The sequence below is a fragment of the Bombina bombina genome, chromosome 1 (assembly GCF_027579735.1).
Source record: "Bombina bombina isolate aBomBom1 chromosome 1, aBomBom1.pri, whole genome shotgun sequence".
Taxonomy (NCBI): Eukaryota; Metazoa; Chordata; class Amphibia; order Anura; family Bombinatoridae; genus Bombina; species Bombina bombina.
In genome coordinates this window covers 1,242,178,629-1,242,200,450 of record NC_069499.1, presented here as the reverse complement: position 1 = coordinate 1,242,200,450, position 21,822 = coordinate 1,242,178,629, and the positions used below count along the sequence as shown (strand labels likewise).

General features: G+C 36.9%; 1 protein-coding gene across 2 annotated transcripts in view; it reads right to left on the bottom strand.

Annotated features, from left to right (window-relative positions):
• Positions 1-21,822, bottom strand: part of PLCG2 (phospholipase C gamma 2) — a 438,832-nt gene that overhangs the window by 204,947 nt on the left and 212,063 nt on the right. For both annotated transcript variants that reach the window (XM_053700715.1, XM_053700707.1), the window contains 4 exons: positions 14,693-14,777; positions 14,500-14,583; positions 10,181-10,224; positions 7,625-7,697 (listed from right to left, as the gene is read on the bottom strand). In XM_053700715.1, coding sequence (XP_053556690.1) covers positions 7,625-7,697; positions 10,181-10,224; positions 14,500-14,583; positions 14,693-14,777 — 286 coding nt within the window. The remainder of the gene's footprint in view (positions 1-7,624; positions 7,698-10,180; positions 10,225-14,499; positions 14,584-14,692; positions 14,778-21,822) is intronic.

Here is a 21,822-nt window from a genome sequence, read left to right as displayed (position 1 = left end):
TATGGCTTAGATCATGGTCAGCTGACGTGACTTCAAAATCTAAGCTACTTAACATTCCCTTCAAGGGGCAAACCCTATTCGGGCCTGGTTGAAGGAGATTATTGCTGATATCACTGGAGGAAAAGGTCATGCCCTTCCTCAGGACAGGTCCAAATCTAGGGCCAAACAGTCTAATTTTCGTGCCTTTCAAAACTTCAAGGCAGGTGTGGCATCAACTTCCTCTAATAATAAACAAGAGGGAACTTTTGCTCAATCCAAGACGGTCAGGAGACCAAACCTGACCTGGAAAAAAGGTAAGCAGGTAAAAAAGCCTGCTGCTGCCTCTAAGACAGCATGAAGGAATGGCCCCCTATCCGGGAACGGATCTAGTAGGGGGCAGACTTTCACTCTTTGCCCAGGCGTGGGCAAGAGATGTTCAGGATCCCTGGGCGTTGGAAATTATATCCCAGGGATATCTTCTGGACTTCAAAGCTTCCCCCCCAAAAGGGAGATTTCACCTTTCACAATTATCTGCACACCAGATAAAGAGAGAGGCATTCTTACACTGTGTACGATACCTCCTAGTTATGGGAGTGATCCATCCAGTTCCAAAGGAGGAACAGGGACAGGGTTTTTACTCAAATCTGTTTGTGGTTCCCAAAAAAGAGGGAACCTTCAGACCAATTTTGGATCTAAAGATCTTAAACAAATTCCTCAAAGTTCTGTCGTTCAAGATGGAAACTATTCGTACCATCCTACCACTGATCCAGGAGGGTCAATATATGACTACAGTGGATCTAAAGGATGCTTATCTTCACATTCTGATACACAAAGATCATCATCGGTTTCTCAGGTTTGCCTTTCAAGACAGGCATTACCAGTTGTAGCTCTTCCCTTGGGATTAGCTACAGCCCCAAGAATCTTTACAAAGGTTCTAGGGTCGCTTATGGCGGTCCTAAGGCCGCGGGGCATTACAGTAGCCCCTTATTTAGACGACATCCTGATACAGGCGTCAAACTTCCAAATTGACAAGTCTCATACGGACGTAGTACTGGCATTTCTGTGGTCGCATGGGTGGAAAGTGAACGAGGAAAAGAGTTCTCTATCCCCACTCACAAGAGTTTCCTTTCTAGGGACTCTGATAGATTCTGTAGAAATCAAAATTCACCTGACGGAGTCCAGGTTATCAAAGCTTCTAAATTCCTGCCGGGTTCTTCATTCCATTCCGCGCCCTTCGGTGGTTCAGTGTATGGAAGTAATCGGCTTAATGGTAGCGGCAATGGACATAGTGCCGTTTGCACGCTTACATCTCAGACCGCTGCAACTATGCATGCTCAATCAGTGGAACGGGGATTACACAGATTTGTCCCCTCAACTGAATCTGGACCAAGAGACCAGGGATTCTCTTCTCTGGTGGCTATCTCGGGTCCATCTGTCCAAAGGTATGACCTTTCGCAGGCCAGATTGGACAATTGTTACGACAGATGCCAGCCTTCTAGGTTGGGGTGCAGTCTGGAACTCCCTGAAGGCTCAGGGATTGTGGACTCAGGAGGAGTCTCTCCTTCCATTAAATATTCTGGAACTAAGAGCGATATTCAAGGCTCTTCAGGCTTGGCCTCAGTTAGCAACTCTGAGGTACATCAGATTTCAGTCGTACAACATCACGACTGTAGCTTACATCAACCATCAAGGGGGAACGAGAAGTTCCATAGAGATGTTAGAAGTTTCAAAAATAATTCGCTGGGCAGAGATTCACTCTTGCCACCTATCAGCTATCCATATCCCAGGTGTAGAGCACTGGGAGGCAGATTTTCTAAGTCGTCAGACTTTTCATCCGGGAGAGTGGGAACTCCATCCGGAGGTATTTGCACAACTGATTCATCGTTGGGGCAAACCAGAACTGGATCTCATGGCGTCTCTCCAGAACGCCAAGCTTCCGTGTTACGGATCCAGGTCCAGGGATCCCAAGGCGACACTGATAGATGCTCTAGCAGCACCCTGGTCTTTCAACCTGGCTTATGTGTTTCCACCGTTTCCTCTGCTCCCTCGACTGATTGCCAAGATCAAGCAGGAGAGAGCATCAGTGATTCTGATAGCACCTGCGTGGCCACGCAGGACCTGGTATGCAGATCTAGTGGACATGTCATCCTTTCCACCATGGTCTCTGCCTCTGAAACAGGACCTTCTACTTCAGAGTCCTTTCAACCATCCAAATCTAATTTCTCTGAGGCTGACTGCCTGGAGATTGAATGCTTGATTTTATCAAAGCGTGGCTTCTCCGAGTCAGTTATTGATATCTTAACACAGGCACAAAAGCCTGTCACCAGGAAAATTTACCATAAGGTATGGCGTAGATATCTTTATTGGTGTGAATCCAAGGGTTACTCATGGAGTAAGGTCAGGATTGCTAGGATATTATCTTTTCTCCAAGAAGGTTTGGAAAAAGGATTGTCAGCTAGTTAAGCGTCTGGCAGATGTTTCAGACGTTCAGGCATTTTGTCAGGCTTTAGTTAGAATCAAGCCTGTGTTTAAACCTGTTGCTCCACCATGGAGCTTAAACTTGGTTCTTAAGGTTCTTCAAGGAGTTCCGTTTGAACCTCTTCATTCCATAGATATCAAGCTTTTATCTTGGAAAGTTCTTTTTTTGGTAGCTATTTCCTCGGCTCGTAGAGTCTCTGAGCTATCTGCCTTACAATGTGATTCTCCTTATCTGATTTTTCATACGGATAAGGTAGTCCTGCGTACCAAACCTGGGTTCTTACCTAAGGTGGTATCTAACAAGAATATCAATCAAGAGATTGTTGTTCCATCCTTGTGTTACACAATCTGGACGTGGTCCTTGCTTTAAAGTTTTACTTACAAGCTACTAAAGATTTTCGTCAAACATCTGCTTTGTTTGTTTTCTACTCTGGACAGAGGAGAGGTCAAAAGGCTTCTGCAACCTCTTTTTCTTTTTCACTAAGAAGCTTAATCCGCTTAGCCTATGAGACTGCTGGACAGCAGCCTCCTTAAAGGATTACAGCTCATTCCACTAGAGCTGTGGCTTCCACTTGAGCCTATAAAAATGAGGCTTCTTTTGATCAGATTTGCAAGGCGACGACTTGGTCTTCGCTTCATATTTTTACAAAATTTTCAACATTTGATACTTTTGCTTCTTCGGAGGCTATATTTGGGAGAAAGGTTTTACGGGCAGTGGTTCCTTCCATTTAAGTTCCTGCCTTGTCCCTCCCTTCATCCGTGTACTTTAGCTTTGGTATTGGTATCCCACAAGTAATGGATGATCCGTGGACTGGATACACCTTACAAGAGAAAACACAATTTATGCTTACCTGATAAATTTATTTCTCTTGTGGTGTATCCAGTCCACGGCCCGCCCTGTCATTTTAAGGCAGGTAATTTTTAAATTTAAACTACAGTAACCACTGCACCCTATGGTTCCTCCTTTCTCGGCTTGTTTTCGGTCGAATGACTGGCTATGACAGTTAGGGGAGGAGCTATATTACAGCTCTGCTGTGGGTGTCCTCTTGCAACTTCCTGTTGGGAATGAGAATATCCCAGAAGTAATGGATGATCCGTGGACTGGATACACCACAAGAGAAATAAATTTATCAGGTAAGCATAAATTGTGTTATATAATGGTATTTTGGTACTATTTATAGATACATATAGATTTATATAGGAATATCTATTTAGAAAAATGTAAGATGTTTTGCTATGTGCAGTACATTGGAATGTGAAATATTTACAGTAAATCAATATGTTTCTGTTACTATGGATGATTTTCAAAAATCCCATAATGAGCTGTTATTTCTCCTTAATGATGCTAGGAGATCAAATTTGATTACTACCCAAGAACAAGGATTTCTTTATAATGTAAAACCTAAAATTCAGTTTTTTTACTGGATCCCTAAACTTCATAAGTCCCTTCAAAAACCTCCCGGTCGCCCTATCATTTCCGGGATTGGTGGCCCTACTGAAGTGGTTAGCAGGTATGTGGACTTCTTTTTAAAACCATTTGTCAATGAACTTAGAACTTTTGTTCAGGATTCTACTGACGTCATCAAAAAACTAGATGGGATAACTATATCTGAAAATATGTTACTTGTTTCCCTGGATGTTGAATCTTTATATTCCTCGATTCCTCACTCTGTGGGAATAGAGGCTTGTAAATCCTTTTTGGAAACTAGAGGATTAGGTTATTTCAGATACACACAATTTGTTATTAGTCTTTTGGAGTTTGTCTTGACTAATAATATTTTTCTTTTTAATGGAAAACTTTTCCGACAGAAGCGCGGAACGGCCATGGGGGCCACATGTGCACAGACCTACGCCTGCCTCCACCTTGGTTGGTGGGAGAACAACATTGTGTTTGGTGAACATATGGAGTGGGTCGATGCACATGTGGCCCTCTGGATCTGTTATGTGGATGATATACTCATCCTTTGGGATGGAACCGAGCAGGAACTGCTTCAATTTGTATCCATTTTAAATCAAAATAAACTTAACATCTTTCTAACATGTAACTATAGTGTTAACAAAATCAGATTTTTGGACCTCTTGATGAGTCGCAAGAATGATATGGTGGTAACTGAAGTGTACCGGAAACCTACAGCATCCAACAGCCTGCTGTTGGGCTCAAGTCATCATCCAGAAAACCTAAAGAAAAGTATCCCTTACGGGCAATTTTTGCAGTTAAGAAGAATTTTACTGATGACAAAACCTTTAACAGACAGGCTGTTGAGATATCTGATAGATTCTATGCTAGAGGATATTTTAAGAGATGTGTTAAGAGAGCTCTCTTTAGAGCCAAACATATGGATAGGAGGGATCTCCTGTTCCATAATAGGACACCGAAAAGTGATGTTGCAGCTACTAAAATTCGTTTCATTACTAAATTTAATTCCCATTGGGGGAAAATCCGAAATATCTTGCAAGACAACTGGCATTTATCATCAATTGATCCTGTCCTTCATGAATATGTTGGGGATTATCCCCTTATGACGGCACGTAGGGCGAATAATTTGAAAGACCTGTTAGTCAGTAGTGAATTTAACCAAACTCGTGATATTAATTGGTTGGAAGCACACTCTCAAAAAATTGTGGGATGTTCTCCCTGTAATCATTGTGTGTGCTGTGATTTTGTGAAAAAAACTAAAACTTTTACAGGTAACACTACGAAAACTTACAAAATAAAATCTTTCATTAATTGCTCAACTACAGGAGTGATATATCTTTTATCTTGTTCATGCCCTCTGTTTTATGTGGGAAAAACCTATAGAGAGTTTCGCTCTAGGATAACTGAACACCGTGACGACAGATTTTAACATTGATAGTCCCATTGCTAGGCATTTTGCCCAGTACCACCAATCAAAGATAGATGACTTACAATTTGTTGGAATTGAGTCAGTAAAAGTTAGCAAAAGAGGAGGAGATATTGACATGATTTTGTTGCAAAAAGAAACCCGGTGGATGTACAATTTAAACACACTGTCCCCTAAAGGGTTAAATGAGAAAATGGAATTCGCCTCTTTTTTTAAATGAGCCTCTCTCTCTGTTTATTAAAAATTAGGCATGTTTCTGTGCTGTTCTGTGATGTTAGCAGTCTCCTTGAATCAACAATATATATTTTGATATCGAGATAATTATCCCAAAAAAAGAAGTGTCTAAATTATTTAGGAATTGAGCTGTTCCTGTTTGCCTTAAAAGGCAAGATGTATAGAATTGTATAGTAAGTCTGAATGACGGTATGAATGAATGTATGTATGGATTAAAGATTTTTCGATTTAGCAATCACCTAGCTCTGTATACTGTTAGTCTGTAATTTGTGCTCAGTTAAACATTGAGCCAATAAGAAGAAGGCAGATATACCCTGGCGAATGGGTGTTTTGAAATGACGATACTTACCCGAAGTCAGGTGTCTTTTTTGTCCAATAAAAAGAGCCGAATGGTGAAGTGACGTCAGAACCCGGAAGAAGCTCCGAGCGACCACGGGAGTGAAACGCGCACAGGGACGCGTTGGTCTGTCGCAACTGCACCTCTTTGGGGAAACCCCCTCCTTTCTTCCAGTGGACGATCCTCTAAGCTGAACTGATGTTGGCTGTTTACTTCACGTTTTCATGTGGATAAGTATTGTCTTAATCTCAGCAACATCTGACACGCCGCTCGATGCAGTTGAACTGTGTTTGTGCATAAGCATTCATAGCACCTTGTTCATGGAACATTCATATGATATTTTTGGTGCAGTGCTTTTCTAACTTGCTTTGAGGATAACTGGTTGAGCCCGAATAGCTTATTATTTCGCTTGATGAATGTGATTGTGAGCTACAGCCTTGAATGGGATGATACCAGCAATTTATGAACTATATGCTGTGATACTGCATCTGCTGTCAATACTAAACTTGCTATTTTCATGACCATCATTCCACTGCTTTAACAACCTGCTGCTTGACTGCATTTATTGCTGCCTTTTCACAGACTTCATTTAAAGGACTGCATGCTCTGTTTTTGTGGTGCACCACTTTATTACCTCACAAGCGCTTTTGAATTTTTTGGGGGATCCCCTCTGTATGTGTGCGTATGTGTATATGGTTGTATGAATGGGACAACGTTTTATTATTATGTACATTTGATATATCTTGATATTATAAAGCAATTTTTGCACGCATTCCAAGTTGTTTTGTTTCTTATTTGTTGATTGCTATTTGTAGGTGCTATTTGCCTAGACTTTTAGATTGCACTTATGTGTGTAGTCTACTTTCTATTTTTACCTATTTTTATATACATTTACCTCTAGGTTGCACTACAAATATAAATATTATCTATTTGAGGTGAGCTGTACTAAACTGTGTTTTTATATTTACAGTAAATACTTAGTTAAAACTTGTTTTAAATATGAATATTGCATAAATATGATTTAAAATGTTTTCCTTTATTTGGCTGCAAAGGGCTCCAATGTTCATATATATATATATATATATATATATATATATATATATATATATATATATATATATATATATATGTGTACATATGTTTTTATGTGTTTATATATGTATATATTTCTGTAAATACATATATACACATATAAATACATATATACAAATATAAATACATATGTACTCCTCAACCCTGAGATTTTTTTATATCTATCTATATCTATCTATCTATCTATCTATCTATCTATCTATCTATCTATCTATCATCTATCTATATTTTTTCTCCTGATTTGGTTAAGCATAGTCATTTTGTAGAGCAATTCAGTTGTCTTAGGGTGTTTACCTGTTTTTTGTTTACTATTTATCTCAGACCACTTCATTTTTATATGTTTTAATTAATTACTGATAGATTATATATTTATAACGCTTCCAAACCTCAGGAAAACAAAATGTGTTTTATTAAGAGCAAGATCAGTTATTTTTCACACAAAAAAACAAACAAAAAATTTAATAAATTGCATTTTTAAAAAGCATTTTAAGATTTAAAAGTAAAGAATGACTGATGTCCCTTAATAATACTATTAAATAATATTACGTAATATTAGATTCAATCAGACCAAAAAAGCATGTTAAAAACAAAATTTATAAGCTAGACTGACTGCTGTTCAACACTTATTACAAAAATAATCTTACAAGACTTTTCTTCTCACCTGCTGTTCATGGAGTAAAAACCGTTGAAAATCGTGTAGATGAACAGCCGATGCATCCGGGCGATCAACATTTCTGTGAAACAAACAGCAATTAGCAAATAAAATGCTGTGCATTCTACCTATTTCTTTGAAACATATGAGAACTACAGAAATAAAACATAAATTATTGAGAATTTATCATTTTATCACATTTTATCAGTTTTCTGCACTTGATTTTGTTCATTGTTTACTTTCCTTTTCATTGACGCATTTAAAATATATATCCTCAACTCTATCTTCCTAGTAACATTTTACCTCAGGGACAATAGTCTTCAAGGGCCTGAAACAGGGCTGGTTTTAAACCAAAAAAACAACAACATTTGATTACAATAAAGCATGTAATTTTAAACAACTTTCTAATTTACTTAAATTATTTAATTTGTTTCATTCTCTTGGTATCCTTTGTTGAAAAGCATACCTAGGTAGGCTCAGGAGATGGGAGCTAGCTGCTGCTTGGTGGCTGCACATATATGCCCCTTGTCCAACAGTGCATTGCTGCACCTTTAATAAAGGATACCAAAAGAATGAAGCAAAAATGATAGAAGTAAACTGGAACATTGTTTAAACATGTATGCTCTATCTGAATCAGGAAATAAAAATTATGTGTTTCATGTCCCTTTAAGTATACTCTTTAATTCACTTGAACTGTGACAGAAAGTTTCTCAGATCCTGGGCCTTTTCAGATACTTAATAACTAGAGTTCAGCTGGAATTCAAACCTATACTGATTAATTATGTTTAAATGTTATATAATTCTAATTTAACTTTTATTTTCTTGAAATGGCAGCTATTAAAGCTCATGGGCCCTCTGGATTCAGTTATTATGGTTATTACAGATATGCAATGTTGAAGCACACAGTTTCACCATAATTTTGTCTCAATGCCTCTTTTTTTTCATATTTAAAGGAACATTAAACACTGAGATGGTAATATAAAACCATAAATCGAATATAAAAAAAAAACCTCTGCAACATACTTACATTATTTATTTTGTCTCCTTTTCCTATAATTCCATTCTGAAATTGTAAGCTTTTCAGTTCCGTGATAGAAATGGAAGTGCAGAACACTGTTATATTCCACAACAGCCATTGGCTGCACACTCAAGTGACCTATTTATAACTGTCCCTAATTGGCCACAGCAGAGAAGGTAACCTAAGTTACAACATGGCAGATCCCATTGTTTTATAGACACTGAAACTTTACACATATTTTATCAATACTTAAACAGCTGATGAAACTTTAAAAAATACATCTACATGTTATTCTCAGACTAATATTTTCTTTGACCGCATCATTCTACCTAGCTTTTATTTAGTGTTTAATGTCCTTTTAAACAACAAACAAATATTCTCTGTCATATTTATTCTAAATTCTAATTTTATTACTTTGGCCATGTATTCTATTAAACAGAATTTTAAACTGTCTGATAGTTAAAAAAAACAATGTAACATTTGTTTGCAAAACTACAAGTGTAAAATTTCATCAAACATGTAACACTATTTTAGAATGAAAAGATTCAGGCAATGATTGTTATTTTTTATAAATTTACTCCCACTCATTCATCTTACCCTTTCACGCAATATCTTTGACTCCTCCTCCAAGTTTCAAAGCAATGCACAAAACATACATATATAGCGTTGCAGTGAGGGAGTGATTGTATTTCATATTTAAATGAGAGAACAAATAGTTATCTTTATATCCCTTCTGTCATTCAAATATACGCATAGAACTATAAATATTTGAATGTCTGTATCATTCAAATACTCGATAAGAATAATATTAACTCTGAATATGGATTTTCATAAATTTATGTTGAAGTCTATGAAAATCCATATTCAGATATTAACATTGGAATGTTACGTTCAATATTCATAAGGAAATGTAATATTTGTTTGCAAAAACAAGTAAATGTTAACGGTTCAGTAAGCATTCCACAATGGTTTTGAACAAAATAATTTGACCAATTTGTAGTGAAATATTCATTCATGCCTATCTAATGGCTGTTTTGTCAAATCAGAGAAGGGCGAAGAAATACTTTGATAATTTTTTCCCCATGCCAAAAAAAGATTGCAGACACTTAATATAATTATAATTCTATTATTAACCTATCCTTTTATATAATAAGCTTCTTTTCTGTACATTACAAATACATTTTTAGACCATTTTAGTCCTCGGAAAAGGACAAATTATTTTTCAATATTATGGGGGTTTTTTTGGTTTGTTTTTTGTTAATGGGTTTTTTGCAAAAGGTATCATAAGAGATTATTTTGTTGTTCATTTCTGTCCTTTCTTTGGTAAATATAATTTAATTGAGTAATTCAAACTGTATAATAACATTTTTTTCACCACCCTTCAATAAACATAGGTTTTAATAGTATATTAGATCAGCAGTATTATATTTGTGGTATGGAAAAGGTAGCTTTTGATTGGTTAAATAGTATTTACAAAACCAGATTGCAAAATTGTAGAGCGCTACATATATATACATATATTTATATAGTAGTGAAAAATATCTTACCCCAAAATAAACACAGAAGAATCTTTTCTGAATTCATCTAGAATCTGAAAATGAATAACACATGACAGGGTTAATGTAGTTACTACTGTTAGATATGTGATTTAAGACCGCTGTAACAAGATGTAAATCATGTGTATTATTTCAGATATATAAAATATGAGAGGTAGCTCACACTATTACTTAGGCTGTTAGAAAATGAATAACAATGTCCTGATAATCACAAATAATGTAGATAAAAGGTAAAAAAAAGAAAAAGAGCAATTAACATGAATACTTAACTGCTAAAGAGTGACCAAGACTGCACTAATGTACAAAAAAGGACTTACCTAGTACACAGAAAATAGGAAACCATATATAAAAACCTATACACAAGCATATGACAGTGGGTCCTTTCAGTCCACTTCAGTGGCAAAGTTCCACAAATGCCTAGAAATCAAAGGAGCACATAAGTGCAAAAGCACGCTCCCAAGTATTTATCTCCCTTTCTGATTTGTGGGATGTTAGTAACAGGGAAACACACAGGATAGCCGTTTGTAGAATTCCAGGTATTGCGTTAACAACAGGACAAATAAATAAGTCCTTTTTGTACTTTAGTTCTGTCTTGGGGCTCTATTTAAGAAGCAGCGGATGCTGCCTCCGACCCACTCCGCTTCAGTTCCGGCTGAACCGGAAGTTAAGAATCAGCGGTCCTAAGACCACTGCTCCTTAACTTGTCCGCCACCTCCGAATACGATCGGGCTGATTGACATCCCCTGCTAGCAGCCGATTGGCCGTGAATCTGCAGGGGGTGGTATTGCACCAGTAGTTCACAAGAACTGCTGGTGCAATGATAAATGCTGACAGTGTATGCTGTTGGCATTTATCGATGTGTGGTGGACATGATCTGCAATATCGGATCATGTCCATCCGCACATTAATAAATGGACCCCCATGTCACTTTTTAGCAGTTAAGTATTCATGTTAATTGCTCTTTTTCTTTTTTTTACCTTGTATCTATTATTTCAGGTTTGGCCATTCAAGTGAGCATTTTCTTTCCTTGGTTTCCTTTTGTTTTCTTAACTCTTCTTAAAGGGATATGAAATTTTATTTCTTTCTTTCAGGATTCAGATACAACATCAATTTTAAACAACTTTCCAAATGACTTGTATTATCAAATCTGCTTTGTTCTCTTGTTATCCTTTTGCTAGCACCCACTAATATAAGATATGTACATATTCTTTTTGAGCAATTGATACCAAGAGAGCAAAGTACATTTGAAAATAGAAGTGAATTTAAAATTGACTTAAAATAACATGCTCTGACTGAATCATACAAGTTTAATTTTGGCTTTCCTATCCCTTTAATATTGTGAATCCAGTGCATTGAAGGTAAATCCAGTTTGTTTTTAACATCTATACTCAAGGACTGGATATAGGTTATAAGGGGTTGATCACAATACTTTAATAATCATTGTACAGTAAAATTAACATTTTATTATTTATTTGTCCCACCACCACCCACCTAGAGCGTGATTACTTCTAAACATTCTTGTTTACATAGCTTTTCCATAACCCGTATTTAAACATTGACATTTTCAGTATAGATGGGGATACAACTGGCAAACTCAGCTATTTCAAATGACAAAATAAAAGCAAAGGGCTTTTTGTCAATAATTGAATACTCCCCAGCAAGTAAAATTGATCATCAGGAGCACATTAAAGGGAGAGAAAAAAATTACAGTACCAATTTACAGTCACTAATTATGTTTTCTGCACTCACACAGATATATCCTTACAATATCTTCAGTTTCCAGTCCTGCAAAATAAATACTATACATCCCTGGTATAGATTAACAGTTCCAGGAACTTAAAGGCTAAGAGAAGTAGACCTGTAAAAACAGATCAAATGTGGCCAACAAAAGGAAAATGAAGTGATGAATTGATCATGTGACCATTGTAAAAAACAAGGTTGATAGTGGTGGTCATAGAGTAGTTTTCAGTGGCGCATGTGGAATGTTTTCAGGAACAGCAGCATTAGTGGGATTTCAGTGGGTTTTTTGAAGTCTACAAAAAGCAAAACAAATTTAAAATCTTTTTAAATGGAAAAAAGCTCTAAAATGATCTACCCTTTAAAGGGACATGAAACCCAATTTTTTTCTTTCATGATTTAGAAAGAACATGCAATTTTAAACAACTTTCTAACTTACTTCTATTATATAATTTGTTTTATTTGTTTTATATCCTTTGCTGAAAAGCATATCTAGATATGATCAGTAGCTGCTGATTTGTAGCTGCACATAGATGCCTCGTTTGATTGGCTCACCCATATGCATTGCTATTTCTTCAACAAAGGATATCTAAAGAATGAAGCAAATTAGATAATAGAAGTGAATTGGAATGTTGTTTAAAATTGTATTTTCTATCTGAATCATAAAAGAAAACTTTTGGGTTTAGTGTCCCTTTAATTTGTTACCAATTATACATTTTTCCTGCAGGTATGTATTCAATTGTTTACAATTGGCTCCTTTACCTTTATGCTGGCATTTGAAATATCCGTTGCTGCTTCTACTGAAATTGTCAATACTTAAGTATTGTCTATAAAAAATAGTTATGTAAAGCCAGCTGAAGAAATTACAATCCCAGTAGGGGTAGGAGAGATAAGTAATAAAAGTTTTTAATTGTCTCTAAGTATTGGGCTTTGATACACAGACAGATATATGAGTAAGGAAGCATGTGTGTGTACTGAAAGTGATAAAATAAGAATATCTAATTTCCTTGTAAGATCAATACATTTTAAGAACGTGTGATCCCAACACCCCCCAACCAACAATTTCATATACAAAAATAAATCTAAACAGCAATATTGTTTGCATTTATTTGTTCATTGACTTATTAAAGGGCCGCTCAATTCTCATATTTCTAATGAGCGCAAAAAAAATGGAAAATAGTACATTTTAACATGTGTGCAAATAAAAATGCACATGTTTTATAGAAATAGTTTCACAGAAATGCAAAAGGCCTCTATAAAACACATTAATGTCACTTGCATGGCTGACAATTCAGCTAGGTTTAATTTTATTTGTACAATAATACGGCTGTTAGAATTAGAACTTGATTTCTTTTGAATTCTCTTTACTTAAACCTCTGTCATTTTTCTAAAATGCTTTTTAATTCAACAGACCTCTTTGTAAATAAATACATTTTCCTTCAGTAGTGAATGCATAATCTTGACATCATAATGATATCTTGCTTCTTTTCTGGTGAATAGTTTATTCCATTTCTTTGTGTATTTTCTTAGTTATTAGTTTCATATCACATCTATTTATTTTCTCCCACACAGACTGATGTTTATTCTTTATAGCTGTTAATGATTAGAATTTACATCACAATATCTATAACATTTAGATTTGGAAGGTTAAACTAATATATTTCAGGTTTAAAACTTCATGGAATTAAGCTAGACCAGTTGCTATAAGAAGTAACACGCAGCAAACTTTTTTCAATATCATAAGACCAATCATAACAACTATGGACTAGGTTTTCATTACTAGAATTATCAATAATGGCACATGTAATATCCTCCAATTATCAACCACTCCTGTTCAGCAGGGGCAGTGCACTGCACATTAAATATGTGTTTAACTCCTTTGTAGGGGTTTAAATACATATAGCTAGATTACAAGTGGCACGCTAATATTTGCACGTGAGCAATACCAGAATATCATGGGCGCATTAATTTGCACGTGTTTTCCTCATATAAACTCTGCTAAAATTATTCATATAAATATTAATACTTTTTTTTTTATAAGGGTTCATAGGTACATGGTATATTGCCATTAAGGGCTAGATTACGAGTAGAGCGCACCTTAAGATAACTAATTCTTCATGTGCGCTTACCAGACATTGCGTAAGACCTAGAGCCCAAAACATGTTACAAATATTCTGCATTCCTATGTTCTTCACATATATATTTTTTATTTTTATTATTAAATAAATAAATATATATATATATATATATATATATACACAATATATATATATATATATATATATATATATATATATATATATATATATATATATTATAATGTTAATGAAGAATATATATCTATAGCTATATATCTATAGGAATAGATATATAGGTATATAATATATATATAGAAATATGTATTAACAATTAAAATAACATTGCCCTGTATGTTAAGAACATTGGAATGTGAAATATTAATAACTCCTGTCAGCTTTTATACACCAGAATGTCCCTTTAGCTAATTTGACCAGTTACACTGTGTTATCTACGAGTAGTAAGAGAACATAAAAAGCAGTTGACATTGTCCTTACTGACTTCTGCTGCTCATACATCAGTCGTTTGTAAAATAAATGAAAGTGTTCAAAGCTAAGTTCGTCTTTTGGAACTCCAATTTCCTGTAATAAAATGAAAAGTTCCTAATTAACCTTTTAGCACAACAACAAGAACATTGTATTACTTATTAAATGTTACAGCAATACAATAACAAGGAGAAATTGTATTTACCACTAACTTGTCCTTTAAGGATTTTGCGCTGCTAACTTTGAAGTTGACAGATGGAAGTATTGTCTTTAGCTCTCGAACACTAATACTTAAAACAAAAACAAAAAATAGCAAAATATGATTAGAACATGATCAATGTTTTTCTTCATGACATTAAAATTGCTGCTATTATACAAAAAGTGAAAATTATTCTGTTTATCAGAATCCAACATATTTGATGATCTTTATATTTATTTAAAGGGGTAGGAGGTTTCATGATTCAGATACACCAAGATTACAAGTTGTGCGCTAAACCCAGTGCGTAAATAACGCTATTAGGTCATTTTTGGACATATCATTTTTTTGGTTAGGGAGTTGTGATTTCTTTTTATTTATTTATTTATTTATTTTGCTGCTGCATTTTAAAATTCCATTTTCCCAAGCCAGGGCTCGTAAAAAGCTTGCATACAGTCTCAGGTAGGTTGAATTAGCACATGTGTACACAACCTATACTCTGCCCTTAAAGCACCTGCATATAGTATAAAGGCACATACCTACCCCCTACTCCTAACATACATGTCTAGTACATACCTATCTGCTACTCTGAAAGCACACACATATTAGGGTACAATGGTACATGCTATACTTTGCCCTTAAAGCACACACATACAGTATAAAGATACATACCTACCCCTGCTCCTAAACTACACACATGAGGGCACATTCCTATCACATGAACTTAAAATACCCACAACAGGGTACCTACCTCTTCCCTTAGAGCACATGCATATCAGGATACATACCTATGCTCTGCCCTTATATCAAGATACATACATACAGGGAGTGCAGAATTATTAGGCAAGTTGTATTTTTGAGGATTAATTTTATTATTGAACAACAACCATGTTCTCAATGAACCCAAAAAACGAATTAATATCAAGCTGAATATTTTTGGAAGTAGTTTTTAGTTTGTTTTTAGTTTTAGCTATTTTAGGGGGATATCTGTGTGTGCAGGTGACTATTACTGTGCATAATTATTAGGCAATTTAACAAAAAACAAATATATACCCATTTCAATTATTTATTTTTACCAGTGAAACCAATATAACATCTCAACATTCACAAATATACATTTCTGACATTCAAAAACAAAACAAAAACAAATCAGTGACCAATATAGCCACCTTTCTTTGCAAGGACACTCAAAAGTCTGCCATCCATGGATTCTGTCAGTGTTTTGATCTTTTCACCATCAACATTGCGTGCAGCAGCAACCACAGCCTCCCAGACACTGTTCAGAGAGGTGTACTGTTTTCCCTCCTTGTAAATCTCACATTTGATGATGGACCACAGGTTCTCAATGGGGTTCAGATCAGGTGAACAAGGAGGCCATGTCATTAGATTTTCTTCTTTTATACCCTTTCTTGCCAGCCACACTGTGGAGTACTTGGACGCGTGTGATGGAGCATTGTCCTGCATGAAAATCATGTTTTTCTTGAAGGATGCAGACTTCTTCCTGTACCACTGCTTGAAGAAGGTGTCTTCCAGAAACTGGCAGTAGGACTGGGAGTTGAGCTTGACTCCATCCTCAACCCGAAAAGGCCCCACAAGCTCATCTTTGATGATACCAGCCCAAACCAGTACTCCACCTCCACCTTGCTGGCGTCTGAGTCGGACTGGAGCTCTCTGCCCTTTACCAATCCAGCCACGGGCCCATCCATCTGGCCCATCAAGACTCACTCTCATTTCATCAGTCCATAAAACCTTAGAAAAATCAGTCTTGAGATATTTCTTGGCCCAGTCTTGACGTTTCAGCTTGTGTGTCTTGTTCAGTGTTGGTCGTCTTTCAGCCTTTCTTACCTTGGCCATGTCTCTGAGTATTGCACACCTTGTGCTTTTGGGCACTCCAGTGATGTTGCAGCTCTGAAATATGGCCAAACTGGTGGCAAGTGGCATCTTGGCAGCTGCACGCTTGACTTTTCTCAGTTCATGGGCAGTTATTTTGCGCCTTGGTTTTTCCACACGCTTCTTGTGACCCTGTTGACTATTTTGAATGAAACGCTTGATTGTTCGATGATCACGCTTCAGAAGCTTTGCAATTTTAAGAGTGCTGCATCCCTCTGCAAGATATCTCACTATTTTTGACTTTTCTGAGCCTGTCAAGTCCTTCTTTTGACCCATTTTGCCAAAGGAAAGGAAGTTGCCTAATAATTATGCACACCTGATATAGGGTGTTGATGTCATTAGACCACACCCCTTCTCATTAGAGAGATCCACATCACCTAATATGCTTAATTGGTAGTAGGCTTTCGAGCCTATACAGCTTGGAGTAAGACAACATGCATAAAGAGGATGATGTGGTCAAAATACTCATTTGCCTAATAATTCTGCACTCCCTGTATAACCTGCTCTTAAAGCACACATATTTCAGGGCATATACCAATCCTCTGCCCATAAAGCACACCTATATCAGGGTTCATACCTACCTTGTGCTCCTAAAGTACACACATAGGAGGGCACGTACATACCTATTATCTGCTCCTAAAATGCACACCTCAGAGAGCACATACCTATCCTCTGCACAGTTAAAACCCAAGCATATCAGGGCACTTACCTAGAGCCTGCTCTTAAAGCACATGCATATCTGGGTACAACACAACTACATACATATCATTTGCCTTGCTTTAAATCACACACATATGAAGACACATACCTACCCCCTGCTACTAAAGCGCAGGACATGTGTATAACTTTAATCTTTTAATAGAATACATACCGTGAATTGTGTGTATGTAGTATATATAAGAAAATACTACACTGCATTAAATCAGCATTCAGAAGTTTTAAACATTAAGAGCTATTATTTTGCTAGCAAAATTTGTATTGTGTTACTACAGTCTGGAAACATACTCCTTCATACCCTTCTCTATTATATTTTTATATTGTTGCCTTGCATGAATTTTTATGTTATGTTTTTTATGTTACTTATTTTAGAAAATATTTTCATATGGGAAAACGTTTCCTCAATAATTAAATCTCTATAACGACTTTTATTAACCCCAACTGCAACTCCTTTTTTTGCAGTAAATTTATGTTATAAAGAATATTTGTTCAGAGTTTCCTTCCCAGCTTTTTCCACAAAAAGTGCCACTCTTATCACTTTTTGTTTCTTTTATACTTCTAAGTTGTTATTTGGAGAATAATGAGGTAAGAAGAGTTGGCTTTGGGAATCAATCAGTCTTACTCTAGTGGACTTTAGTATTTCTAATAATAACTGTCTGACAGACTTAACTGTCAATAAAGCTGCTGCACAATACGCTGCACAATACTAACAGCAGGACAGTCACAGGCATGATGAGTGAGCTGAGCAAAGTGAGCAGTGAATAGTTTTACTATTATTACCTGCCCGCTGGGTCCTCACCAATCTTCCCGTCGGGTCACCCCCCTCCTCACCACTCCTCTCTGGCCCGGTCCGATGCGATCCTTCTCACTGCGATCCCACTCAAAGCCGCTCTTCACTGTCCTGGGAGGGAGATCACGTGCGCGTCTCCCTCCATCCATGTGCGGCAACTGTGAGTGAGCAGACAGGAAGGCGGGTGGACAGGAAGGCGGGCGGAAGTAAGGAAACGTCACGTGACCTCAGCAAAAGCTGGGTCATATGACCACCAAACACAAAAAAAAAATTTTTTAGCGAAAAATAAAAAAATAAAAAAATATATATGCTGTTGCCAACATATAAGTGCCACTGTGCCGCCCGCAAAATCTGTCACTCTAGGCACCGGCTTTTTTGGCCTAGGCATAAATACGCCTCTGCTATGGGGACAAGAAAGTTATGTAAAAACATAAACCCAAATCAAGCAGCTCTCATCCTATTCGCTGATTTGAATATTTCAGCCAATAGGAATGCAAGGTACCCCAAATATAAAAGGTGTACCTTGCATTCAATCTTCAGTGTGCGGAGGAGATCACATGAAGAGGAGCCTCCACGCTGGCCGCGCCACCACAGCTCCATGCCACCGGGATGAAGTTAGAAGATGCCCCCGCTATGGATGAAGATGTCGCTGCCTGGATGAAGACTTGTCGCCACCTGGATGAAGATGGATGTCCGTATTCAGGAACTGTGAGTACATTTTTTGGGGTTAGTGTTAGGTTTTTTTGTTTGTTTTTTTAGATTAAGGCTTTTTATATTTTTTTATGGGCAGCAAAAGAGCTGAATGCCTTTTTAAGGGCAATAACCATACAAATGCCCCTTTAGGGGCAATGGGTAGCTTAGGTTTTTTTAGACTTAGATTTTTTTATTTTGGGGGGTTGGTTGGGGGGTTTACTGTTAGGGGTACTTTGTAATTTTTTCATGTAAAAGAGCTGATTACTTCAGGGCAATGCTCTACAAAAGGCCCTTTTAAGGGCTATTGGTAGTTTATTGTTAGGGGGTGTTTTTATTTTGGGATGGCTTTGTTGTTTTTACAGGGGTATTAGATTAGGTTTAATTTTTATTTTTTGGTTAATTTCGTTTATTATTTTTTGTAATCTTAGATTTTTTTTATTTTTTGTAATTTTAGTGTTTTTTTGTAATGTTAGGGTTTTTTATTTTTTTGTAGTGTTAGGATTTTTTAATTTTGTGACTTAGGTTTTTTAGTTTTTGTTTATTTTAGTTTTTTAAAATAGTTATATTAGGTTTATTTATAGTTTAAGCTTAGGTTTTTTTTATTTCACAGGTAAGTTGTTTTTATTTAAAGGGACAGTTCACCCAAAAACTTTCTCCCCTTTAAATTATTCCCAATGATCCTTTTTACCTGCTATTGTGTATTAAATTGGTTGCAAGTAGCTCCTTTACTCATATTTCAGCATTTGAAATAGCTGATTTAGCTTGTGGTTTCCCAACCTATACTGAAAGTTTTGATACTAGCGTATATGCTATTGACAAGCCTTAGTAAACACAGCCAGCAGAAGAGATTACACCCTCAGTGGGGGCATGATAGTTAAGTAATAAAATTATAATTTTCCATAGCTCTCTCTATGTATTGAGCTTTGGTGTTCCAGGCAAATATAAGATAAGGAAGCAAGTCTGTGCACATAAAAGTGATAACATAATGAGATCTGATATTACCTGAAGCTCAACCCATTGTAATAGGCTGTGGTTTCAAAGCACAAAACCAGCTACTTCAGATACACAAATAAACCCGAAAATGCAATTTCTCAAATATTTTATACTCTGCAGTTGGTATAACAAGTCATTTAAAATACATTTCTGGAAAAACAATTTTACAGTGTACTGTCCCTTTAAAGGTAGTTAAAGGTAGCTATATGGTAAATTTAATTTAAAGTTAGGGGGTGTTAGGTCTAGGGGTTAATAGTTTAATTTAGTGTGTCGCAATGTGGGGGCTGGCGGTTTAGGGGTTAATAGGGTTTAGTTTAGTATTTGTAATGTAGAGGGCCAACGGTTTAGGGGTTAATAGTGTAGTTTATGGGTGTTAGTGTACTTTGTAACATTTTTGTTATGAGTTTTGTGAAACATTTTTATTTCACAAAATCCTTAACTACTGGTCTTTGATAGCGGAATGGATCATTGCGGTATAAGCTATAGCACCAGCGTAATAGCCATACCGTACATCTAGGAATGGAGAGTTGCGGTACAGACTAAAATGATAGCGGTATAGCCATACCGCCGTGACTTGTAATACCAGAGACCTGCCATTCAGCACGCAAAGGCCATTTTTTCAGCAGTATAGCCGTACCGCACAACTTGTAATCTTGCTGTTTAAGCATAAAATTCCAGTTTACTTCAAATTCATTTTTTTCAACTTAGCTCCATTTAATGAGAGCATACTGAAGCAAGCTCAGGACCGTGCATGTGTGCTGAGCACTATATGGCAGCAGTGATTGAAACAATTTTTGTATCAGTGTTATACACAAGGGTAAACTGCAGCTTTTGAGACTTTGTAGAGCAGGCTCATGTGAGCGAGCATGCAGCCTCGCTTGTTCGGAGTGATTGACATGCCCTGCTCTCAAGCAATTGGTTGTGCAGGAGCAGGGGTTGGGATTGCACAAGAAAGCACTTGTAATGTTAAATTTCACCATGTGATGCAGTATTGCAAGTAGCAATTGCAAGAGGACAGGCTCACTACTTGCAATATTTTCTACCCGCAATCATGATAAATTTTGCAACAATGTTATAGATGTAGTGTTCAGGACACATGAATGCTCCTCAGCCTACTTATGGAAGGAGGACATTTTTAAAAAGGATACCGAAGGGACAAAGAAAATTTGATAATAGAAATAAAATAGATTTTAAACAAATTTCCAATTTACTTCTAATATTTAATTTGCTTCCTTCTCTTGTTATCCTTTGCTGAAAGGTTTATCTAGGTAAGCTCAGGAGCAGCCTAGGTGCTAGCTGCTGATTGGAGGCTGCATATATATATATATATATATATATATATATATATATACTGATTGTCATTGGCTCACCCATGTGTTCAGTTAGAAACCAGAAGTGCATTGCTGCTACTTTAACAAATGATACCAAGAGAATGAAACACATTAGATAATAGAAATAAACTGGAAAGTTGTTTAAAATTGTATGTTCTACATAAATCATGAAAGAAAAATGTTGAGTTTCATGTGCTTTTAAGGTACAACTACTGTGGTTGCACCCTCAATGGGTCATAATTACACCTTAACCCCTTAACGACCGAGGACGTGCAGGGTACGTCCTCAAAAAAAAGGCAGTTAATGCCTGAGAACGTACCCTGCACGTCCTCGGTGTGGAAAGCAGCTGGAAGCGATCCTGCTCGCTTCCAGCTGCTTTCCGGTTATTGCAGTGATGCCTCGATATGGAGGCATCCTGCAATAACCCCCCTTGGCCATCCGATGCAGAGAGAGCCACTCTGTGGCCCTCTCTGCACCGGACATCGATGGCCGGTATCGTTGGTGGGTGGGAGCTTACGTGGGAGGCGGGTGGCGGCCATCGGTGCGCTATGTGGAGTGGAGGGGGGCGGGATCGGGGGGGGCGGGAGCTACGGGGGCGCGCACGGGAGCGCGCGCGTGCACGGGGGTGGTGGGCGGGGCGCGTGCACGGGGCGGGAGCGGGTGGGAACCGCTACACTACAGAAAAAAAAAAGTTAAAAAGTAAAAAAAAAAAAAACTTAAATAAA